Here is a 26,438-nt window from a genome sequence, read left to right on the forward strand (position 1 = left end):
CGGGGCTGCCGCGAGTCCGGGCGCCGCGTTACACTTCTGAGCGGCTTCGGGAAGCACAGGGCAGGGGAGTGTGTGCCCAGAGCGGGGGACAGGAGGCCGGCCCAGCTCCTGTGCCAGCCCAGGGACATACCTAGAAGCCTAGATCAGGGTGATGATGGTGCGTTCTGGCGCTCACGTGTGGGCAGACTCACCGGCGGGTCTATGTGCTGTGGAGGCACCTGTCTTGTGAGTGGCTCCGGGCGTGGCTGCCCTTCGGACGTTCAGTTCCTGAAGATTTACCTCTAGGGGCCTACCTTCCCCGAGCTCCGGAGGGGAACCTGAGAAGTTTAACGGAGCCGGGACTGAGCAGATTACGAGGGGAACAGCGGCTGGGCCGGAGAGGGTGGGACTGCGGGTGCCAGGGGGGGGAAGGAAACCACCTATTTGCCCCGTCGTCCGGCCCTAGGGCCTTTTGGCAAGACTGGCATGACCAAAGTGGCCCTGAAATGTCTAGAAAGCCCAGACAATGATGATCACTGAGTGAGTGGCACTGGACTGAGCCTGGGCGGCTTGTTGACTGACGGAGAGGGATGCTAGGGAGGAAACTCAGGATGGGGACCATCTGTTCCCCCATCCCCAGCGGGACAAAGACCTCATCGGACGTCTGCAATGCCGACTGGATGGCCTCGCTGCCCCCTCACCTCCACAACGTCCCCCTTTCCAATCTGGCAATCCCAGGTACTCTTCTGTTCCTACTTGTTCCCACTGTGTTTGCTTCTGCCATTATAGTGCTATTAATGGGTTGGGTGGCTTTTCTGTTGTGCTGAGAAAATAATTGTCAGTGACCTTAACTAAACCTCTGTTTATTTCCAAACCAAAAACTTAACACCGAGGCAACTGCTATAAAGAGATTTAAGTACATTGCATGGTTTGCAAAAGGGACTCGGGAGAATGGAAGCACCCTGTTTTTTGTTGGTTGGTTGGTTTGTCTTGGGGGGGGGGGACGGGGGTTAAAATTGTGTCTTTTTGTATTTTTGTTTGTTTGTTTGTTTTTACTTGAAAGCCTTATCCTAAGACTATTACCTTCTTAATACTGGGGCCAGAATATGTGAAGGGTACATATTTACTCGAATCACAGAAAAAGGGTAAGGAATAAAAAAAATCATTAACAATTTTAGATCTAGATCAAAATTAAAACTGAAAAGTATTTCCTTTTTAACTTCTCTGACCTTGCATATTAAGGGGGGGGCGAGGAGGGGCACAAATTATCATTAAAGAATAGGTTCAGAACCAGGACTGAGAATAAGGACACATATTTTTGTTGTGGGAAAAGCCAGAAATAGAGAATGCAAGTGCTTGTCACAGGCAGTCATTAGGTGTGATGAGGTGGTGGTGTTTGAAGCTTTGTCTATATATACAGGTGTCTGCCTGACTGATCTTGAACTGCAGTCTTGAAAACCATTTTTTCTCCAGCTACTGTCTCTTTTCGGGGGGGGGGGGAGGGTTATAACTTGACATCACTCTCATTAGATTTGTTAAATGGGCCCTTAAAATCATGGTTTCTAGGGAAGGACATTTGGACCACAGTCATCTTGGCTTCCTGTGCTGGACAAAATCCTAGATGCTGGTACTTGGAAAGCACTCCTAGAAGCAGAAGATGGACTACTGCCAATCCTTGCTCTCACCTGGAGACATAACAACTGACTTCACCCCTAGACTACCAGACAAACTCCGAGCATTCCTGGGAGCAGTCTGCCTTTTGGGTGGCTAAAAGATGACCTCATGCAACCCCCAGATTTTTGCTTTCCATGCATGAGGAAGAGTGGTGCTGGCCTCAGATGCAGCCTTTTCTTAATCACCTCTAATATTGGAGGACTTCCAGGTTCATTGTCCTCATGGGGTCTTGCTGCTTTTGAGCTGGGAGAGGGCTGCTAAATGTCTTTATAGTCATGATCACTTGTGTTTTATCTGCCTTTGACTACTGCTTCTTGGGAAATGCCAGATGGTTGTGCTTCAGAACAGGTCTTCTCCTTGTTTAATTGATGCCTGTGGAGTCATCACTGGAATGATGCACAGGCCTCTTTTAACATTAGTCATTTGCCATCAGGCATTCTGAAGGATTGTTTTGTCAAGTGGTACAGCAGATAGGTCGTGTGTGTTTGCAAACAGAATGGCATCTTAAGCAGGCCCTAAGTGGCTCTATCATTCAGGGCATGTCCAAAGTAGGCTGAGGCTTCTTCCTTCCCGTTGTACTTGGGACAATTCAGACCACAGCAGCAGCTCTGCCTGTGGCTTGGCAGTGCACCTGACTCCAGGACTCCGGGAAGGAGCTGGGCATTTGATCTGCAAGCTATAGATTATCTCACAGTAACTAGAGTTACCAGGGATTGCTAACAGCCGGGACCTGCTGTGGGGACTGGAAATTCAATGATTAGCCACGATGTAGGACACAGGAATGTATTCACCCTGCTTAGTAAAGTCTGGTCCCTCTAAGCAAAAACAAAAACAAAAAAAGGCCTTGACTCTTCAAAAGATGCTGAATTCACTACTGTGAATGCCCTTTTCCCAGCAGTGGAAGTATACTAGTATGTATGTATATACAAGCTCAAGACAGGAAAGTCACATATTAAGTGTGAGCCACCCCTTTCACACTCCTGCCCCATCAGTAGTTCCCTTTCCCCTACCTCATGCTTAATATTTCCTGGCTAAATGCTAGCTGTTAAGTTCTGCCAAGCCTTGCTAGGAAATACAGAAGGCATTCAGGAAGTAGAGGCTACCATCTTTCTCCCCCTCCCTCTCTTCCTCTTCCCCCTCCTCATCATCATCATTATAGCTATTATTTCCTGAGCACTACCATGCAGCACCTACATTAGCTCAAATCCTTACACCTCCGAGATAGGTATTAATATCCTCATTTTGGAAATAAGGAAATTATTGTTCAGTGAGGTTAAGTAATTTTCTCAAATAGTAAATAGCAGAACTAATACCTAAACCTCTGTGTAGCTAGCTCCAAAACCCATGCACTGTTTTTGTGCCCTTAAGGGGACCTTGGGAAGTGCAGAGCAGCAGTGTATAAGGGGGTGAGGGGTAATTTCTAATTGAAACCCAGTTTTCATAGATCATCCTCTGCAGCAAATGAAAGAATTTTTCAAACTAATTAGGTGTGTATGTGTGTGTGTGTGTTTTAATTTTCTACATTTTTTAAGATTTATTGGGGTGACATTGGTTAATAAAATTATGTAGGTTTCAGGTGTACAATTCTATAATACATCATCTGTACCCTGTATTGTGTGTTTACAATGGCAAGCCAAGTTTCCTTCCATCATCACCGTTTATCCCCCCTATGCCTTCTTCTACCTGCCTCCATCCCCCAAAACTATGTGGTTTTTATCTAACTGATTATGAATCACTGTGAAGAGATAAATTGATACATATATATATGTACATGTTATATATCTGAGTAATACAGGGGTGAACAAAAGTAAATTTATAGTTGTGAGTGTGTGAAACACAGAGTTTATTCTTGTACTATTTATTGTATTATCTATATGTATTACAACTGTAAACCTAGTTTTGCCCACCTCTGTATATACATATACATTTCCTTATTTACAACTGGAATAGTAGATTGAATTTTAGACTTGGAACCCAGTAAGTTTTAATCTTAGTACCTAGACCTATTGTATGTGTGCGTGCACATACACGAGTATGTGCTAGCATGTGCTGACCTGGAACATCTGTAAGATAGTGTCTGATCTATGAGGATGCGGCAGGGGCATCAGTGACATGGGAATGGGCAGGCAAAGAGCAGGTGTCCTGGCAGTAATAACACTCCTGGGTCCAAGTTAACTCTGTCAGATTTGACTGCATCTGCTGGATTTGCCCAAGTCGTGATGGGAGAGAGCATGTGTGAGTGTGCACCTCTCCACAAAGCCTTGATGTATTATTTTACTTCCACAACTGTCAAGAACACTTGTCAGTGACTGGTATTCAAACATATTCAAATATCTCGGAGAAGAACTTCAGAACAATTTCAATGCCAACTGCACAGAGTGACTAGAGACCCTAAGAGTAAAGGACCTGGAAATTGCAATAGTCAGATTTTTAAACTCCAGCTTTAAACTCTACACATATTTTTGCTGATGTTAGTGAAAGCATGATATTCTTTATGGACAAATGAACTGATAGGGACATTTTTTTTCTCTAATTCATGTAGCTTTTCAGTAAATTCTTTTCTTTTTATATTTTACTGTTGATTGTTTGCCATTCTTTTCCCCTTCTTTTTATTGAAGGTAAATTATTAGGAAGAGCTTTGAACTTAAGGTTTTCAAAATTTGATATTGATGATTCTGTTTGTGGGATATCAAAGAAGTATCCAGATTTCTTGGGACTGAGTTTCCTCATTTATAATTAAGATGTTGGATTAGATGAAATATAGAATCATTTTCACATTGAAAATTCTTTGATTAATTTGAAGGTTTGGTGGAGGTGTTTTTGGTTTGTTTTTTTGTTCACATGTAGAAAGAGATGGGAAGTATGATTGGGTCATTTTAGGTCAAAGACCATTTCTTTTATGCCTCTTTAAAACAGGAATTTTTGGCATGTGCAAACAGGGAATCACAATTGCCAGAAGGAGGAAGGGTCCTCTCACTTTGGCATCCTAAAAGGGACTGTCCATTAGTTATTCTGAATGAACAGGCTCTGAGCATTTTAAGAAGCCTCAGAGCCCAGCTGGCGTGGCTCAGTGGTTGAGTGTGGACCTATGAACCAAGAGGTCACGGTTTGATTGCTGCTCAGGGCACATAACTGGATTCGATTCCCGCTCAGGTTCCATATCCAGTAGGGGTGTGTGCAGGAGGCAGCCAATCAATGATTCTCTTTCATCATTGATGTTTCTATCTATCTGTTTCTCTCCCTTCCTCTCTGAAATCAATTAAGTTTTTTTTTTTAAAAGATGAATCCTCCAGGCTCAGGTCTGTGGGAGTCTCAAAATGAATTAGGCCTCAAAGGAGCTTATAATCTAATGGTAGACACCATACATAATTTTAAAAAAATGAATTGGGGTAAACAGAAATATAAGTAAAGTTATAGAAGCACACAGAATGGAAAGATTAATTCCAAAGTGTAAGATTAGGAACTTATTTGTTGAAAAAATGGCATTTGACCTGGGATTAGAAGAATGGTCAAAATTTCAAGGGATGTGGCTTAGGTTCAGGATTGGGAAGGGGGCTTTCCAGGTGAAATAAGCTAATTAAGTGAAGGAATGGTTGTATATTTGGGAAATGGCTGGAGGACTTCCCCTCCTGCCCCTCAGTAATGCTTTGTTAATATTTTTATCACAGAACTTCTTAAGTAATTAATATTTTTAGGTATCTGTCTTCCAGATCATCTATGAACTACTTATACACAGATAATATGATTTATTTATCTTTATAATCCTAAATCTTAGTACAAGGTAGCAGCTTGATCATTGGTGACCAGAAAATAAGTGTTGGGAAAGAAGCTTTTAGCCACCATAATTTTCAATTTTAACCAAATATAAACTGGATATATTGGTTAGGTTCACCTTGTGTAAATAGCCATGTGAAGCAATCGGAACATTTTCCCATCAATTTATTGTTATTTTGCATAATATTCCTGTATTTCATGATAAGGCTTATCACGGAGCCCTGTTAGAAATGAGATTTCTGAGGCAGAGTGAAATGGTTGGAGGAGTCTGAAGCAGAACTCTGATGTAACTTCTACCCTAGGAACAATCCCCCGCCCCCTCCATGCTTTCTGCCTTCCTTCACCCCTTGTCAAATGTGAACTTATCATGTTTCCTTTCTGGCTGCAGCCTCAGACTGCTCTCATTTCTTGTCCCGGTCTTCACCTCCCTTCCACTGACCTGTGTCAGCCCTTGCTCAGGTGCTCCTCACTGCTCTCCAATTCCCAGATGCTTCTCTGTTCTCATCTTGCTGATGAGCATACCCTTCTGAAATCCTATCTTTTTCCTATGGAGTTCTGCCTTTGGCCACCGCTGTTTTCCTGTGGTCCCACATTCACTTCCCACGTGTGTGACATGGTGACAAAAATCACTATAGGGAGCAGGATGAAGGGGCCATTGCTTCAGTCCTTCTGGAAGCTGGACTAGGTCTGGTGCATCTAAAAGAGATTTGTGCACTCAAAAGGGTGTAAAATACATTATAGAACAAGACATTTAGGTGGCTTCACTTTGAGGATAACATAAGCCATAAGTTGGCTCTAAAACAAACCCGCCCTCCTCCTGGAATTGAGGCTGTGGAAACCCAAGAACCCAACTGAAGCTACCAAGGCTGACCCAATCAAGAACAACTAATCATGGGACCAAAATGGTTTCTTTAGTGGGAATAGGCTTTTGTTGTTGTTGTTTTTCTTTGTTTTTCCTTCTGGGTGGTCATGGTAAGAAATAAAAAGAGACTATGACTTTGTTGTTACCATTAGTAGATTTCCCTCCTAAGAAGGCTCATCACTTTCCTAGATTTCCCCATCTGCAACCCCAATCACACAAACGCCACCAGGAATTTAGGAATCACACATGTCTGTTAAGAAGCAGAATCCTAAGTTGATTAAAAGTATTAGTGCTGGAGTCCCAGTCTCTGGATTTGTACACCAACTCTGCCCTTCACAACTCTGTGACCTTGGGAAAGTTACATAACCTCTCTGTGCCCCAGCGTCCTCTGTAAAATAGAGATAACAATGGCACTACGTCATTCGGTCAGTGTGAGAATTAAATGAATTGATTCACATTAATTAGAACATAATGAGCACTATATAATAATTGTCATTTTGCATTGATTATGACATTCATTTATTGAAAGCCTGCACCTATAATGATCAACAAAAAAAAAGGTATAAGATGCAGTCCATACCCTCTGGTAATGTACAATCCAGTTAAGGAGCTGACCTTCCAATTAAGCATATGGCTCAGTGTTCTCTGTCTGATCAGATCAGGCTAGCTTGAATATCATCCCCTCAAGGAGATTTAGAGTTAAGGGGAGGATACATGGAGGGTTGCCCAGGGTGTGAGTACCAAGGAAGTCTTAAATGCAATATGAGGGCAGCTGATCAAGAGAGCCAGAAAAATCTTTGTTAACTACTTACTCTATGCTCTCATTCCAAGTTCAGCTGTCAAACTCTGTCATCTCCAGCCATCCAAAGCCTTTGGAAAAATTCAACCCTCTATGACCTCTTTTCCTCATTTCTTCACTATTTGCCCTCTTAACCCAGTCATTTTGTTCCCATCTCAAGAGTAGTGGCATTACAAATGCTTTCCTTTGAACATATCTTTTTTTTTAATAAACTATGTTTTGATTGATTTTGAGAAAGAAAGGGAGATGGATAGAGGGTTAGAAACATTAATGGGAAACATCATCGATCGGCTGCCTTTTGCACCCCACCCCAAACCCCCCACTGGGATGGAGTCTGCAACCTGGGCATGTGCCCTGAATAGGAATCAAACTGGTGACTTCTTGGTTCTTGGGTCAATGCTCAACTGCTGAGCCACATCAACTAGACAGAACACATCTTTATACAGATTGTATACCTCCTTCTTCAGCCATTGGAATAGCTCATGATCTCTCCCAACATATGGATTACAATCCCCATACACAAATACACACATACTACTCAACACACACACATGCACACACTGAGCCATGACCTTAGTCTCACCTTCAAGAGAACCCTGATTCTAATGCCTGTTATAGTTTAGCCGTTAGAAAGATCCTGCAAAACACACCCACCCACATTTCAGATCCTAGGAGCCTGCTGCTTTCACTTGCACGCTGCTGGTTCAGACGGGCTTTTGAGGTTTTGATTTCTAGCACATAATCTGTCCTGACCTCCACTGCATGGGACAGGTTGGCTCCACATCTCTCCTCAGCCTCTAAGAGCTTCTTAGAACAGGCACACTGGAGGCAATGTTAGTGAAATAAATGCTTTAGCATCCTGCAATTGCTTTTGGGAAAAGCACAAATGCCAATTAACCCTAATTAGAGTTTCAAGCCAGGCTGCAGAGGAGGGATTATTTATAAACATCGTAATAGGTGGGTGTGTTTGTGTGAAAAGAATTTGAACACATGTCAAGAATCCAATATAGGCAGAGAATTATGACTAACTCTGGTTGAATATCTACAGCCGTGGTTGAGCAGGATCCCTTTCACTTTCTCAAGTCCATAGGAATTTGGATTATATTGCTAAACACCCATGAGGATCAACCAGCACCCAGGAGGATTCCAGTAGATCTCTAGTTGCTCCAAGATAAAATAGGTTTGGCCACAAAAGCCTGCATTGCTCTACTGGAGATGTTTAGTTGTGTTATCTACGAAGCATTGGCAGTCTTAGATTGTCTACTAAGCTGATATTTTCTAAGAGAATCACAGGGTTGTCTTTTTAAAGATATTTTAATGATTCTTAGAGAGAGAGAGGAAGGGAAAGGGAGACAGAAACACCTATGTGAGAGCTGAATATCGATCAGCTGCCTCCTGCATGCCCTCTACCAGGAATCGACCCCACTACCCAGGCATGTGCCCTGACTGGGACTCGAACCAGCAATATTTCATGTTCCTTTCGGTGCATGGGACAACACCCAACCAACTGAGCCACACCAGCCAGGGGAAGTTATTTTTTTTTAATTTCCAGTTATTCTAGAACTAATGGGTGTAAGGTATCATATCTTCTCAGGTAATATTTTATAGGCAGCATTTGTACTCTGTAATGCAAGCGTCTTGCCGTGCAGCCACAGTCTGTGGTAATGGTAGAACTGAAAATTTTCTAGACTCTGTCAGACTGAGATGAATATTTTATGAACATGTATAATTTGAAGGTTTATATGCTGAAAGCAATATTCTTAAAATACAATTTAAAGCAGATAAAGGTGAAGACAGTGTCCCGCCCTCCTTCCTGGGTTTGAGTTTAGGTTATTGTCCTGTCCTGGCAGGAGATGCCTATATGGATCATCATAAAAATTGTATGAGTACCTTGTGTCAACTTGGCTAAAAAAATATTGTTGCTTGCTTATTCCTTATGTTTCTTTTGGTTCTCATTGTCTATATTTTTTAATGTATTCATTTAAAGGACAATCATTTATTCAGAGGATATTTGTTGAGTGTGCCCTTTTGTGCCAGGTACTGAGTTAGATGAGTTGAATATGCAGATGAATAAGATTCTTCTCTCTGCTCTTCAGGAAGTTAGGATTTCATAATAGAAGAAAGCCAACATTCAAACACTATGGGGAAGAGTGCAGAGGGTCTATAACACTCAGAAAACCAGTATCCAATTTCGTTACTAGTAGGAGGAGGAAAGGTTGGTAGATTAGGCTTCTGAGAGGAGATGGCCCTTGGGTTGAATCGTACAGAGCAAGTAGGAAATATTCAGGTGTTACAGGAAGAAATATGAGTGTCACAATGCAGAGGTACCAAGGAGCCAGAGATTACAGTGACCTTGAGGAAGCCCAACCATAGATTTCATTTAAAGAAAGGAAGGGAGATGAGGTTGGGAAAGTAGGCTAATGAGCCTTGTGTATCATGCCACGATTAAATGTTAAATGTTACCCTGAGGCAAAAAGCAACCATTAAAAAACTTGCTCAGGAATGGATAGAAAGTCCTAAAATAACTGCATAATAACTGAAGAGAAACAAAATGACTCCTCAGCTTTGAGGGGTGCTGAGGGGTAATATGAGAAATTCATTATTTCATTCTATTTAATGCCTGTATGTTGGTATCTTTTGTATGCCAGGCTCTCTCCTAGAAACTGGTGATTCAGTGATGATAATTACAGACATGGTTCCTACCTCCAAAGAGCTTATAATCTAGTTGAAGAAATGGGCAGTAAAGCAGGCAGTTATAACACAATATGCTATCTGGGACTGGAGAGGTAGAAATTACTGCTGGAGGAAGCATATAGCAGGGGCATCTTTATATATGGCTAAGCAACCAGCCGACTGACCGACTGGCTGGTAGGTATGATGCGCACTGACCATGATGGGGCCGACACTCAGTGCAGGAGCTGCCGAGCTGTGGTCACTGGGCAATGGCGGTTCTTGGGTGATGCACCCTGGAACCAGAGAGGAAGGAGCCTGATTCCTCGCGGGGCCGCGCGGTTCCACATTTGGCTGTGGGTTATGTTGTTGCTGGGGCACTGTCAGCCCCGAATCTGGTTTATTGCGCACTTGCATTTGCGTTCCACACCCTGTATGACAGCAACTTTGCAGAGTGTCCTCTCACACTCTGGGACCCCTCAGGGGATGTCAGAGAGCTGCTTTCAGCCCGATCCCCGCAGGCCAGGCCAAGAGACCCCACCTGCTGGAGGGACCCCCCTCACGCCACAGATGCCCTTTGAGCCACCGCCCCAGGTGCAGCCAGCCAGGGAGGGACCACGAGAGGTTGGATCTAGGTCATGGCCAGCCTGTATCGCCCAGTCCAGGTCTCTCTCAGTCCAGCCCCACCAGCCACCTTCTAATTAATTTCCTTTCAATGTGCACAAATTGGCGCACTGGGCTACTAGCATATATATATCTATATATCTATATATCTATATAGCTATATATCTATATATATCTATATCTATCTATATTCCTATATAATAAAGAGCTAATATGCAAATGGTCATCATGCCATCACGCTGTAATGGCTCAGATACTCACCACTGGGGAGAGAGGAATGGGGACCAGCCAGGCACAAATGAGCTTATGAGAGAGGAATGGGGACCAGCCAGGCTGCGGCCTGGGAGAGGGACAAGCCACCCACCCCATGGTCCCGGGCGCCAATGCCTGTGCCTGAGCCTGTGGCCCGGAAAAGGGACAAGCCACCCGCCCCACGGTCCCAGGCACCAGTGCCTATGCCTGCAGCCCAGGGGAGGGACAAGCCACCCTCCCCATGGTCCCAGGCACCTGTGGCTGTGGCCCAGGCTAAGCCACCTGCCCATGGTCCCCTGTGGCTGCGGCCAGCCTGGGCGAAGACAGCTGGGGTCCTGGGTGCTTGCGACCAGCCAGAGGGAGGGAAGCCCGGCTCCCAGGTGCCTGTGACTGGCCGGAGGAGGGAATCCTGGGTCCCAGGTGTGGGGCGAGGCAGAGGTGGTTAGGGGCAATCAGGCCAGCAGGGGAGCAGTTAGAGGTGATCAGGCAGGCAGGCAGAGGTGGTTAGGGGTGATCAGGCAGGTAGAAGGATTGGGGTGATCAGGCAGGCAAGTAGGGTAGAAGTTAGGAGCCAGTGGTCCCAGATTGCGAGAGGCAGTCAGACATCCCCCGAGGGATCCCGAATTGGAGGGGGTGCAAGCTGGGCTTAGGGACCCCTCCCTTCCCATGCATGGATTTCATGCACTGGGCCTCTGAAATATATATATATATATTTCAGAGAGGAAGGGAGAGGGAGAGAGCGATAGAAACATCAATGACGAGAGAGAATCATTGATTGGGTCTCCTGAACACCCCCCACAACCTAGGTATGTGCCCTGACTGGAAATCGAATCATGACCTCCTGGTTTATAGGTTGATGCTCAACCACTGAGCCACTCTGGTCAGACAGCAGGGGCATCTTAACAAGAAGGGATGGGAGCCCAGGGAGGCCGCCTGGAGGAAGTTATGAATAAACTACAATCTAAAGGATACATAGGAATTAGCCCCAGGATAAGAGGAACAAGAGTGAGCTTGTTCTAGGTGAAGACCTTCAAGAGAGAACATGGCCCATGGAAGAAACAGAAATGGTTCATTGTAGCTTACCATAGGTTGCAAGGAAGAGAGTGTCAGGACACTGAGATGTCTAATAAGCCATGTTAAAGTGATTTAGCTTTACCTTAATAGGCCTGAGAAGAGTGTTAAGCACAAGATCAACTTTGTGTTTTGGGAAGATCACTTGGGCTGCAGTCCCCAAAATGTACTGAATCCAGAAGTACTGTAACCAGGGAAACCACTTAGGTTGCTGATGAGGTCATCCAAGTGGGAGGTGATACTGACCTGAGAAGGAGAGTGACAGTGTGCATGAAGGAAAAGGGACGGACACAGGAGATACATAGGAAGAAGTATCAATAGGACTTGGCGATTAATTGGAGGGTAAAAGAGAAGGCAAAGCTGTCTTGAGTAACTGGGAGGAGGGTGATGGCAGTCCCAGAAATAGGGATAGAGGAGAAGGAGCAGATATAGGAGTAGTGGAGGGAGGGAGATAGACTTGGTTCGGGGCGGATATGCAGAGTTTGAGGTACCCTTGGAACATTTCAGAATTGGGAGAAGGGTGTAGCTAGCATCCAGTGGAAATGATTTTAGAGCTCAATCTTACATTTCACCATTTTCCCACCCTTCCACCCTCAATCACAGCTACTCTTATATCCAATATAAAATATTTCAACTTGAAATTAGTTTATTTTTATATATTTTTTAAGATTTTAACTAAAAGTTCACTGCTTTCAGGAAATCTGTCTTAAACTTTTAGTCCCAGATAAGCGACCCTCCCAAGGGAGGTGGGGAGGTGGTAGCCGTGTCAGCTCATTCTGCATGAATTCTATCATTTCTTGTTTAACTGTTTCCCCAAGATATTGGCAGCTTGGGGTGAGGTGAGGTTAGGCGTGTGCTCTACACCACAACCCAGATGAGAAGTAGAGACTTCCAGTTACTTTACCACTTCATCAAACAGCATTTATTTCATGAACTGACATCCAGGGTTTCACCAAGAGGCTGAATAAAAGCAGGAGAATTCTGTAGTAGAAGATTTAATTTAACTTTTTCTCCTATCTACCCTAAATATTTTCTTGTTTTCCCCTAAACCCTCACATTACCTTTTCTCCTGCAATCAAAGCTGAAAGGTTGTTAAAGGAAGTAAGATTATCTCAGAACTGAGAAGGCTCCTCAGGGGATGACCAAGTGCCCTTTGTGTGGCATTACTTTATCAAAGATGATGCCATCTGTTCAGGGACAGAGCAGGGGGGCTAATTAGCAAAGTAGAGGAAGAATTTCTTATTAATGAATCACCTGTACAGTACCTTATTTGATGGTGAGGATTGGGGTCTCTTGGACATTTGAAGAAGGGAAAGTTTTTCAAAGGAAAATAGATACCCATCCATATGTGAAGGGCTTTAAAATGCCTCCCACACATGAAATTGAAAATGCTTTAACTCACATAAATCATAAGAGGTTGGGCGAGATTTGGAGATTATCTTGGGCAATGGAATTCCCGAGGTGCCCTGTGGAGTCTTAGGGGGTGCCCCTAAGGACACATCAAGGTCAGGAGTGGGGACTGTCCCAACAGGCTTTTCACCAGGGAAGTTCTACTTGTGTTTGTTTTCCTATAGATACTTTATTTGACCATCCTTCAGGTCTGAAAGTGCCCTGAAAACCTCTGATTTATTCCAATCCTCTACTTCCTCCAGCCACTTGCGGGTAGACCAGGACCATCTCTCTGGATTCCCAAGCTGATATCTATCTTTAGACAACGGGATGCCTCTTGGCTTTCAGCACATAAAAAATAAGTCGATCTATATCCTCTGCTTCCAAGTGTTCTGCCTTATGCAGTTGCTTTGTTGCATTGCGAATGATTATGAATTCAGTAGGCACCTGATTAAAAATTAAATTGGCCACATGGCCATTTGGTGGTTATTAACACTCTCCCACATGCCCCATGGAAAATAATCAAGTCTGATAGTGAAGTTTATCCCTTTGGGTTGGCAAGGCTTAAAGATATTATTTGATTTAGGAAACTGCTAAATTGTCCCCTGATCATGAACCTTGGACTCCATTTAGCTATATTTTATATGTCCTAAAGATGCCAGTCTATCTGCATTTGTCAATACAGAGTCAAGTTCTCTACAAATGCTGCATTTCCCCCAAGGGCCTGTTCAGGTGTGTGAGATAGGAGGCCCCCAGGAGATGTTATTAGAAGGTAATTTACACAGGCATAAGTTGCAAGAAATCTACTCTCTGGGACTTTTCCTTTTAAATTGTTGAGTGTTATATTTTATTATAGCTACTCCTTTAGCCATCCTTTCTGGTTTATTTTTGTCCTCTGTGTCTTCTGACACATTCTTCTTCATTGGCCCAGATAACTCAAACTAGAAGGTCGAATGGAGATAAATGGAGTTGGGGGTGTATAGGTGCTGGTGGTGAACAGGTGCAGTGAAAATTCTGCCTGTGTAAAGAGATGGATGAACCAAAGTGAATTTTGGGAAAAGATCAGGACACCTAGGCTAACTTATCTTAGGCAACTCTAAATGGCTGTGCATTCAAGTAATCATATTTGCATTTATCTATATACATGTATTCAGTACCTGCCATATGCCAGAAACTTACAAACTAAAGATAGAGATATGGGTATGAATTAGACATGATCCTATCCTCAATACTCAGTCAGGTGCCAGTGATAGGGAGATAATTACTGCACATCATCCCAAGCCCATCAAGTGTATACAAAATGCTGTGGAAGCACAGGGCAAAGATCAGTTAAATCTGCTTGGTGGAATCATGTGAACTCACAGGGAATGATAGGGTCGCAGCAAGGGACCATGAGATTGTTCCCAAGGACTGTAAAATATTTCTGTAAACAAATCTTTTGCTATATTCAATAACCATAAGGCCCACTTCTCATACATAACAGTGCAAATGACTATATTCTTAGCTCAGGCCACAGAAATATTTTAACATGCAAAATTATAATCTGTTCATATCAAATTTATTTCAGTGTTCATAAAATACCTGATTGTAATACGAGATGTTTTTCTGCAAAATCTACCTTAAACATTTTTAGTATTTAAGAACATGTGCTCATTTTCATGTCTGTTCCTGATATTTTTATCTTATATCTATATTTAATGTTTATTCAAATGAAAGGCAGTATAGAGAAGTATATAAAAGTGGTTTTGTTTTAGCATAACTAAGTTCAAATCATAGTTACTAATTATGTACCTTGAATAAAAGTTGAACATTTCTGTTCCTTAGGTTTCTCATCTGTAGAATGGATATAATTATAGTATCTCTGTCACAAGTGTAAGGTTAGAGGAAGCACAGTCCACAAAACAGACCTCAGTCTGACATCAGTTGCCAGTTTGAGGGTCTTGAAGATCACCTTTAGGTTTGATAATCTGCTAGAAGGACTGACAGAATTCACTGAAAGCTGGTACTTAAAAAATCTATTTATTGATTTTCAGAGAGAGAGGAAGAGAGCAGGAGAGAGAGAGAGAGAGAGAGAGAGAGAGAGAGAGAGAGAGAGAGAGACATCGATTGGCTACCTCCTACACATCCCCGACTGGAGATGGAGCCCCAAACCCAGGCATGTGCTCTGACCGGGAATTGAACTGGTGAATTCTTGGTGCATGGGACAACACTCAACCAATTGAGCCACACCAGCCAGGTGAAAACTGGTACTTTTATTACAGAGAAAGGTACAGATTAAAATTAGCCAAGTGAAAAGATATGTAGGGCAGAGTCCAGTCAAGTTCCAGATGTGGCACTTCCAGTTGTCCTTTCCTTTGGACTCGTGGACAGAGTTCTTTTCCTGGTATTGATGTTGTAATATGCACAAAAGTACTGCTAACCAGGGTTGCTCACCAAGCCTTGGTGTCCGGAGTCTTTATTGAGACTCCACGTGGCCAACCTCAGTATCCAGCCCCTCCAGAGGGTAAGCCTGTATCCATGTGACTTAAAGCCACCACCATAAATTACATTCTTAGACTTTTTTTTAATGCGGCCCCAAAGCCCCCCTTACAAAGATTCTCTTATTAGGCAGGATATTCCTGTCCTTAAGGGATTACCTCCCTCCCAGAGCCAAGGACAAAGACCAGACCTCTCTGTGGGTAAGGTTCAATTCTTCACTACACAACAAAGTTGTTTAAAAATCTTTATACAGGCAGTCCTCGGGTTACGTCGTACTTGACTTATGTTGTTTCGTGGCTATGTTGCCATCTCCCATGTACAGTATTATAAAAATAAAAGTTCCATCATTTCGAGGTATGTACATATGTGCTTTAAGTTTTTTATTATTTATTAACCAAAAGTAAAGGTCAGGAATTGTTATCTTTCTTTTAAATTTTTTTTTACTGTTTCACTTCATTACTGCTGCATATGTGCTCCATGTGAGTGATGTAGGTGCTTATGTAGGTGGGTTGTGAATTACGATGAAAATCGAGTTACATTGCACCATAGAAATGGATCTCTGATGTAACCCAAGGACTGCCTGTATACTAGTGGTCCAGTGCACGATTTGTGCACATTGAAAGGAAATTAATTAGAAGAAAGATTCATGCAGTAATTACATCACTGCAAAAAATTACATGTCAAAATAGTATATATAATATAGTATTATAAAATTAAAACATGTGTGCGATTGGCACCAGCGAGAGCTTTATATGTATCATGCATGCAAAGTCAATGTTTATTTTTAAATTGCTAGTTTACGTCATATGTACTGGCCGTTTGGTCAGACGGACGGTCACTTAGCCTTATCTATAATAATAAAAGCATAATATGCTAATTAGACCAGACAGCCAAATGACCTTCCAGACAAAGCCGGGGCTGGAGGGCCATGGCTGCGAGGGCCGAGCCCCTTGCACAAATTTCATGCATCGGGCCTCTAGTCCTATCTAATAAAAGAGAAACATGGTAATTAGCCGTACATCCGCTACCCTTCCCATTGGCTAATCAGGGCAATATGCAAATTAACTGCCAGCCAAGATGGCGGCCGGCAGCCAGGCAGCTTGAAACTAACATGAGGCTTGCTTGCTTCAGTGACGGGGGAAATCAACATTCCCCGCCTGCTTTGCCGGCCTCTGAGCTTGCAGTTTGAAACATTGTTACAAATATAGAAGCTAAACAAAACCCCAGAAACCTGCTTTCAGCGAGCCGGATCTCAGAGCTGGAGTTGATACAGTGTTTCAATTATAGAAAACAAACAAACCAGATACCTGCTTTCAGCAGCAGAGGCCTCAGAGCTGGAGTCAGAGCTAAAGCTGGCCCAGAATAAAAAAAAAGAAAAAAAGAAGCAGTTGGGAGCTTCAGTTGGCCTGAAAACAGCCCTCTGCCCCTCACCCAGACTGGCCAGGCACCCCAGTGGGGACCCCCACCCTGAAGGGTGTGTGGTCAGCTGCAAACAGCCATCATCCCCTCACCCAGGCTGGCCAGGCACCCCAGTGGGGACCCCCACCCTGATCCAGGACACCCTTCAGGGCAAACCAGCCAGCCCCACCCATGCACCAGGCCTCTATCCTATATAGTAAAAGGGTAATATGCCTCTCAGCACCGGGATCAGCGTGACAGGGGGCAGCGCCCAAACCCCCTGATCAGCCCTGCTCTATGCCTGATAGGGGGGAGCTCCCCAACCCCCTGATCGGCCCTGCCCTGAGTGTGAGAGTGATGTCGCCCCAACCACCTGATCGGCCCTACTCTGTGGGTGATAGAGGGCGGCGCCCCAACCCCCTGATCCGCCCTGCCCTGAGTGTGACGGGGGCGGTGCCCCAACTCCCCTATTGGCCCTAGCCTGAGCGTGACTGAGGGTGGCATCGCAAGCTCCCAATCCACCCTGCTCTGTGCATGACAGGGTGTGGTGCCCCAACTCCCCAATCGGCCCTGCTCTGAGCCTGACCAGGGGCTGCACCTAGGGATTGGGCCTGCCCTCTGCCACCCGGGAGCAGGCCTAAGCCAGCAGGTCGTTATCTCCCGAGGGGTCCCAGACTGCGAGAGGGCACAGGCCGGGCTGAGGGACCCCCTCTCTCCCCCGAGTGCACAAATTTTTGTGCACCGGGCCTCTAGTATATATATAAAAGGCTAATATGCTAAGTGTCCAACTATCTAGGTAATGACATCAGATAGCAATGCCTGGCTTCCTCTCCCTAGTGACTAGCCTCCTTGCAGTTTCTTCAACCCAAGAACATGACTTGCTTTATAGCCAGGTGCAAATATTTCACAGTTTAACCAAATGTCTGTTCAGCGTTTTCCCATGCCTCATTTGATCCTCACAGAAGTCCTGGAGAAGGTAGATCGGAGACTCAGTAGAATCCTATTTTCTTTTCATTAGCCAGAAAATGGAGATTTAGAAAGTTTAGAAACTTGACCTGACTGAAAAGAAGTAAGAAATGGTGGACTTTGAAAATGACTTTAGGTTTTCTCACTGCACAGAATATAGTCAAACACTGCTGAAGTTCAATATTTTATCCTTTGTTCTCCCTGCATGATCTACAATAATAATCTGCTTCATGTTGATATTTACTGCTGTGTTGCTGACAATTACCTGAAAGAGAAGTTGGGTTGCTTCACTGGGCTGGAAAAAAGTTTAGCTAAATCAGAAAGCAAGTCTAATTAAGCAAGTTTATATATATACTAGGGGCCCGGTGCACGAAATTCGTGCACTGGGTGTGTGTGTGTGGGGTGGGGGGGGGGAGAGTGTCCCTCAGCCCAGCCTGCCCCCTCTCACATACTGGGAGCCCTCAGGCGTTGACCCCCATCACCCTCCGATCGCCTGATCGGCCCCTTGCCCAGGCCTGACGCCTCCGCCAGAGGTGTCAGGCTTGGACAGGGGACCCCCATCTCCCCCCGATCACTGGCTCTGGCCCCCACCCAGGCCTGAGGCCTCTGGCCCAGGAATCATGCCTGGGCAGGGGACCCCCATCTCCCTCTGATCACTTGCTCCACCCCCCGCCCAAACCTGACCCCTCTGACCCAGGCTTCAGGCCTGGGCAAGGGGACCATCATATCCCCCCAATCACCGGCTCCGCCCCCCACCTGATGCCTCAGCCAAAGGAGTTGACCCTCATCACCCTCCGATCACCAATCACCGGATCGGCCCCTTGACCAGGCCTGAGGCCTCCGGCAGAGGTGTCAGGCCTGGGCAGGGGACCCCCAGCTCCCCGCGGTTGCAGGCTCCGCCCCTGCCCAGGCCTAATGCCTCTGGCCTAGGCGTCTGGCCCAGGCAGCGGGGACCTGCAGCTGCAGCGGGGGGCGCCGCGATCATGGGCTTCGCTTTAGGCCCAGGCAAGGGACCCCTAGCTCCTGGGACTGCCAGCTTCCACCGTGCCCAGCTCCCATCACTGGCTCCACCCCTACTTCCTGCTATCCCTGGCCAGGGCGGCAAAGGCGCCTGATTCTCTGATCATGGGGCCGCCTTTGCCCTGCCCCCCAGCTCTTAGCTCCCCCCTGGGTTTCCGATCACTGTCAGTGGCAGGGGGCTTCTTCCTGCTTTCCCTTTCGCCTCCCTGCATTGTGCCTACATATGCAAATTAGCCGCCATCTTGTTGGCAGTTAACTGCCAATCTTAGTTGTCAGTTAATTTGCATATAGCCCTGATTAGCCAATGAAAACGGTATTGCCGTATGCCAATTACCATTTTTCTCTTTTAGTGTAGATATATGTAAAAGGCTAAGTTGATTCACTAAGTATGTAAAAGGCTAAGTATGTGCGATACATATAAAGCTCTCTCTAGCGCCAATCACACTCGTGTGTTTCGACCTGTCATTGCCGAGCATAAATTTGGTTGACACTTCCATTATAGAGAAAGGGCAAATAGCAATATTAAAATACTTCTTCTAATTAATTTCCTTTCAATGTGCATGAATTCGTGCACCAGGCTACTAGTATATAGATAAAAGGCTAAGTGACTGTTCGACCTACCAACCATCTGACCAGCCAGTAGGTATGATGTGCACAGACCACCAGGGGGCAGACCCTCAATGCAGGAGCTGCTGAGCTGCGGTCACTTGGCAGCAGCAGTTCTCAGGTGACACACCCCAGAACCAGAGAGGAGGGAGCCTGATTCCTCGCGATTCTCTCACACTCCAGGACCCCTCAGAGGATGTTGGAGAGCCAGTTTCAGCCCGATCCCCTCAGGCCAGGCTGAGGGACCCCACCTGCTGGAGGGACCCCACTCACTCCCTAGATGCCCTTAGAGGAGCAGCACCAGCCCAGTTGCGGCTGGGCAGGAAGGGACCAAGGGAGGTTGGCTCCAGAGCGTGTCCAGCCCACCTCGCTCAGTCCTGCCCCACCAGCCACCACCCAGGACCGCCTGCATTCGTCCCTGCACCTGAGGGACTAATTAATTTCTTTTCAATGTACACAAATCCATGCACTGGGACACTAGTTAAATAAATAATATACATAATGTGCTTAGAATATTGCTGTCAACCACAATTAATTTTAGACCATAGTTAAGAATAAAAAGCATTTATTTGAGCAAAAGGGGGCTTTGGCCTGAGAGACAAGCTTAAGTAGCAACCTAAGTTGTGTTCCACTGAGACAAAAGGGAGGCCACCTTTTATCACTAAAGTTCCCACCTAGGTTCTCAGTTGATCCACTTTATGTAAATGAGGTATCCAGATTGTTGAGTTCTGATTGGACATGGCAGGTCTCAGTGTGTTGGTAGAAAGGAAACCAGGGTTTCTCTGTAGTGGTTGACTCAAAGAGTTAACAAGTGGGCATAGTCCTTGAAGCCAGGAGTTTAGCCTGCAGTTCTTCCTGAGAACATGAGGAGCCCCTGTCAGCAAGTGGATGCTCGGCTTATTATTTTTAAAATGTGGGCCCTTTGTTGACTATAGAAAGTCCATCTCAGCAAATAAATTCTTTCTCAGGGTTCACATCAAATGTATCTTTCTCCTCAGAGTCCACATTGCCTAGCACAAAACAAGCATAAATTTTGGATATGCAGCTGTTATTATTAACAATCCTTTTTGACTGCCTAATATGTACCTTGCATCATACTAGATACGATAGGAAATTTTTAAACAATTAACAAGGTATCATTTGTAATCTTGAAACTGGACAACCAATGGGTCCGTGCTGCCTGTCACTACTTGAGCCAATTCAGCAGAGACAGGGTTGAATCATATATGAGCGTTTATTCCAATGCTGCTGGCATGATGGGAGAGCAGCAGGTCATCCACAAAAATCTGCTCTGCAGCTCCCCATAAACCAGCTGCTTATATAGGGTAGGACAAAAATAACATGGGGAAGTAGGGATTATAGGCATGGGAAAGTAGGCAATGAGGGCTGGGGTAGGACTCCATTGTTTGAGCAACAAGGTTGTTTATCTTTCTATGATAATAGTCATTTCTTGAATAAGACTTGACTATATTCCAAGGTTGACTCCCAGGTCCCAGGGACATATAACTCCCAGCCAGGTTAGAATGTCCTTTCTTTAACCAACACAAGGCAATCATGGTTACCAGAGCATGATTAATACTTCCCATAACCATAGCTAGTCCCCAGTATTCTATTTTTGCCCCTAACAAGACTTCAGCCAGATCGAGAGAAGTTTTCATTGAGGTGCTGAACACTTCATGTGTTGTCTAGTAGCCTATAGGGAGCCAGTGACTATTTAGGGTCCAAAGAAAACTCTAAAAGGAAATACACTGTCTCTTTTTATGACTCCAGTCTTCTCATGCTCTTTCCTCTACCATATCCCCTACTCCCTACCCCTCAATTTCCCACATGCCACTAGACCAATTATAATTCATCTTGCAAGAAACAGCTCAGGTCCAACTTCTGAGCACACCTCCAGATGGGACACATTGTTCACCATTGGGTCAGTTCACCTGTCTTTCTGCTATACACAACTGTGTTTCTTATCTCTGTACTTGGTGTCTGTATACTGGTTCGGAATAAGTATCTTATAGGAAAAAAAGAGACATGGAATCCTGAAATATCTACAAAGAATTTAAGTACAAAGAGCTGACACTTCTAGGACACACAGAGAGAAAGTAATAGTTTCTAGGGTGAGACAAAATGTTATAACTGCATTGCTTATAACAAAGTCTTTTCAAGATGTACCCAAGGCTTTAATAATAATAAAAAATAATAATAGCATTAATAATAGTGGCACTTATAAAGCACTTATTGCCCCCTAGCTGGTTTGGCTCAGTGGATAGAGTGTCGGCCTGCAGACTGAAGGGTTCCAGGTTTGATTCCAGTCAGGGCACATGCCTGGTTGCAGGCTCAATCCCCAGTTGGGGGCATGCAGGAGGTAGCCAATCAGTGATTCTCTCTCATCATTGATGCTTCTATCTCTCCCACTCTCTTCCTCTCAGAAACCAATGCTATATAATAAAAGGCTAATACACAAATCGACCAAATGGGGGAAGGACCAGTCGCAATGATGCACTGACAACCAGGGGGCAGACACTCAATGCAGGAACTGCCCCCTGCTGGTCAGTATGCTCCCACAAGGGGAGCGCCACTCAGCCAGAAGCCAGGCTCATGGCTGGCGAGTGCAGCGGTGGTGGCAGTAGTCTGTCCCATCTCCACAGCAGTCGGACATCCCCGGAGGGCGCCCAGACTGCGAAAGGGCACAGGCCGGACTGAGGGTTCCCTCCTCCGGGTGCACGAATTTCATGCAATGGGCCTCCAGTAAAAATACATTTAAAAAAATAAAGCACTTTCTAGGACGCCCTGGCTAGTGTGGCTCAGTTGGTAGGAGTGTCATCCCATGCATTGAAGAGTCATGGGTTCAATTCTCAGTCAGGGCACAAACCCAACCAGGTTCTGGTTGCATTCAGGAGGCAACCAATTGATGTTTCTCTCTCACATTGAAGTTTCTGTCTTTCCCTCCCTTTCCCTTCCTCTCTCTCTCTAAGAAAAAGAAAATCCTCAGGTAAGGGTTAAAAAAAATTATGAAGCATTTACTAGGTGCCTGATATTGCTTTTGTATTTGATTTATGTAAACCCAGTTAAGCTTTACAACCCAGTGATGCAAGTGCTATTATTATCTCCATTTTACAGATGAAGAAATTGAGATAGAGCAGTGGTTCTCAACCTGTGGGTCACGACCCCTTTGGGGGTTGAACGACCCTTTCACAGGGGTCGCCTAAGACCATTGGAAAACACATATAATTACATATTGTTTTTGTGATTAATCACTATGCTTTAATTATGTTCAATTTGTAACAATGAAAATACATCCTGCATATCAGATATTTACATTACGATTCATAACAGTAGCAAAATTACAGTTATGAAGTAGCAATGAAAATAATTTTATGGTTGGGGGACACCACAACATGAGGAACTGTATTAAAGGGTCTCGGCATTAGGAAGGTTGAGAACCACTGAGATAAAGGGAAGTGAAGCAAATTGCAACAAAAATCCTGGTAACAAGTCTAGAATTGTAAAACTAGGTCTTGCTAAATTCACTTAATTACATTTAAGTTTAAAAAAAAATTATCGGGCTGAAGATGGACCCAATGTTGGTATGTCACTTTAATTCTTTTTGTTGATTGTAATAAAGAGTTAGTTTTTCTTTTCATCCAATGCCTGGACTCTGAGGCAGGTTCACCCATAAAGAAGGCTGTTTTTGAGGGACTGGCTGTTAACCTATTCTGACTGAGTAAGTCACTTTTTGTTTTTCCAGACCAGATATTTAGGAGGCTTTTGATTATTTTTTTTTCAGAACAAAAGCAGCCCAGTGGTTTAAATGGTCTCTGTAGCAATCACCCAGCAAGGCTCCAACAGGGAGAAAACCTTTTTGCTGCTATAGGGAAAGAGCCACAGAGGCTTTTAGCAGGTGTGCAGTCTTATCAAAACACTTGCCTTCCAGGGCAGGGTGTGTTTTCATTCACTTTCCCTGCTGGGTATAATGTACAAATTACCTTTAAACCCATCATTTTCTATAACCTAGACTCCCACTTGTTGGATTTTCCCTCCTTTATCCCTTTCCTCTGTCGGAGCACCTGGCTTACTTCTTCATTTGCAGGAAAGAGGAAAAATCCTCCTTGTCCTTGAGGGGATTTAGCCAAGGAACTCCCCTGGATCCCTGCCATTCTGCAGTTTGTCAAGTGAATCTTAACCCTTCCCCATGAAGAATTTCAACCAAGCCAGGTGACTATGAAGATAGTTTTCTCAAGGCCCCCACAACAAATATCATAAAATCATCCCACGAAGCACTGAAACATTAACCTTTAGAGTGAAGGGAGTTGTCACAGAGACGCTAAACAAGTGAACTACTGGCCCATGCATTCAATACACATGCACACCCAATGCTAGCCAACCAGTAGATCATCCTTAGGAAAGTGAGAGCCTGAATCTGCATGAAGGGAAAGCATCTCCAGCAATTTGACAAAATTCTCAGATGAGCCAAAAATAAACAAGCACCAGCTTCAGGCTGGGAAATGATTTGCTGTTTGCAAATATGATGAGTTAAATCTGTAAGTGTGTTTTTTTGCTTAAGTATAGTAAGTATGAAGGAAACATCTTTTTTCTTTGTAGTGGTTCCTAACCTATTTTAAAATAGGGTCATACATTCCTTTAACTAGCTGGTAATAGGTTGGAACCATGTATTCTTAAGATAGAAGCGCTCCTAAGGCTTATTTCACTCTTCTTCAAATGCAAGTGGAGAAACTGAGCTCCAGTATGAATTTATAAGCTCAGGCAAGTGATCAGGGCAGAACCAAGGCTCTGAGCTGCGGAAATGCAACGGAAATTATTTCCTCATTTGAGAGAAGGTTAGAGTGCCCTCATGTGTTCCTACAGGGGACTTTTTCATGGCTTTACAGAATTTAAAATCACTTTAATCTCTTCATTAATTTTCCTGCATTGGGGTGTTTTTAGGCATTAAACGCTAAAAGCAAACACTGTGATCGCCATGTTATCAGAAATAAATGCACAATGCCTTTATTATTTGCAAAATTATTATTATTGTTATTATTTGTTTTTCAGTAGGAATAGGGAAGCAATATTCCTACAGTAGGTTTGTGTGGCTTTGGGTCAGACAGACCTAGGTTTCTATACAAGGTGGCCACTTGCAATTGTTGTAACCCTGAAGTCGTTGCGAGACCAGTCTGAACCACAGTTTCCTCATCTGTAAAATGCAGGTAATCACTGCCTTGCAGGATTGTGGCAGACATCAAATGAGAACCTGTAACCAAGCCTGGCATTTGATCTGTAATAAACAGTCAATAAATTGAAGGTGTTACTAGTTATTTTCTTTTTTTTTCTCTTTCTTTATTGATTAAGATATTGCATATGTGTCCTTATGCCCCCATTGCCCCCCCTCCCCCACTCATGCCCTCACTCCCCTGGTGTCTGTGTCCATTGGTTAGGCTTCTATGCATGCATACAAGTCCTTTTGTTGATCACTCCCCCTTACCTGCCTTCCCTCTGAGGTTTGACGGTATGATCGATGCTTCTCTGTCTCTGGATCTGTTTTTGTTCATCAGTTTATGTTGCTGCAGCGATCCTGAGAAAAAAGAACAAAGTAGGAGGGATCTCAATACCAGATATCAGGCTGTATTACAAAGCCACTGTTCTCAAAACTGCCTGGTACTGGCACAAGAATAGACATATAGACCAATGGAATAGAAAAGAGAACCCAGAAATCTACCCAACCCACTATGCTCAATTAATATTCGACAAAGGAAGCAAGAACATACAATGGAGTCAAGACAGTCTCTTCAATAAATGGTGTTGGGAAAATTGGACAGATACATGCAAAAAAAATGAACCTAGACCACCAACTTACACCATACACAAAAATAAACTCAAAATGGATGAAGGACTTAGACATAAGATGAGAAACCATCAAAATCTTAGAGGAATCCACAAGCAGCAAAATCTCAGACATATAGGAATATCTTTACCGATACAGCTCCTAGTTATTTTCTGACAGGAAGCCCCAGTCAGGGCTCACCAGCGGGTTCATGATGAAGGAGCCAGGGCTCCGAGGCCGGGAGGTAAGCAGCCTATCTTTGGGACGCTGTTAGGTCTTGGCTGAGGGGGTTTCCATGAGCTCTGGGGATAGAGGGAAATGAGAAAATTTTAAAAGAAATATGTACTGAATATGTGTTTCTGACAAAATAAGTTCTTCCTTCAGGTGGGGAAGTTGAAATGGAGCTAGGGCACATGGCTTCCCTTTCCTTCCCTCCCTCATGTCTCTTTCACAGGTAACACCTGGTTTCTGGCACTGAGGGCCCAGCAGCCAAGAAAAAAAAGCATCCGCTAAGAAAGAGAATGTTTGAAAACTTGATCCTATCTGTGCCATTCACCCATCTCTTTACTAGTCTTTATATATTGAGAGGGTACACATATTAAAGTCAATAAAGAACAGGGAACAGGTGGGAGACAATAGCTGGCTGAATTCATTCTTTGATTTTAATTTTCTTTAACTCTAATTATTTTATGAAACAAGCTCTCTCAAGTTAAGTGTTCAGCAGAATTGCAGTACATCAAGGCCGTTTGCCCCAGTGAACTTTCAAAGGTTCTCTCCTCCCCCCCGTCATCCTCACAGCAGCCTTTTCAGACGTGTGGGGAGGGCAATATCATTATGTACAATACAAGACTTGACCTTTAAATGTCAGTGGAAGTGTGGAGTCTGGCGATTCTGTCTGCATCTTCCGCGAGCTTATTGGAGAGTTGAGGGAAATAGCCCAACAGTACGCAGCTGGGGAACGGGGAGCGCATTACCTATGCCTTTTTCTTTTTGTTTGTATGCAACCAGGGAAAAGGAAATGGAAGATTGGGCTGGATTCGGTTGTCTAAGTCCATATTCTC

The 26,438-nt window shown here is 44.3% G+C and overlaps 1 protein-coding gene across 1 annotated transcript in view; it reads left to right on the plus strand.

Moving 5' to 3' along the window:
- The first annotated feature begins 10 nt into the window (after window positions 1–10).
- PLCXD2 (phosphatidylinositol specific phospholipase C X domain containing 2) overlaps window positions 11–26,438 on the plus strand; it is a 57,977-nt gene continuing 31,549 nt past the window's right edge. The window contains exon 1 of the mRNA XM_036352341.1: window positions 11–717. Within this exon, the coding sequence (XP_036208234.1) occupies window positions 570–717 (148 nt within the window). The 5' untranslated portion in view covers window positions 11–569. The remainder of the gene's footprint in view (window positions 718–26,438) is intronic.

This window comes from Myotis myotis, unplaced genomic scaffold (genome assembly GCF_014108235.1).
Source record: "Myotis myotis isolate mMyoMyo1 unplaced genomic scaffold, mMyoMyo1.p scaffold_m19_p_2, whole genome shotgun sequence".
Classification (NCBI taxonomy): Eukaryota; Metazoa; Chordata; class Mammalia; order Chiroptera; family Vespertilionidae; genus Myotis; species Myotis myotis.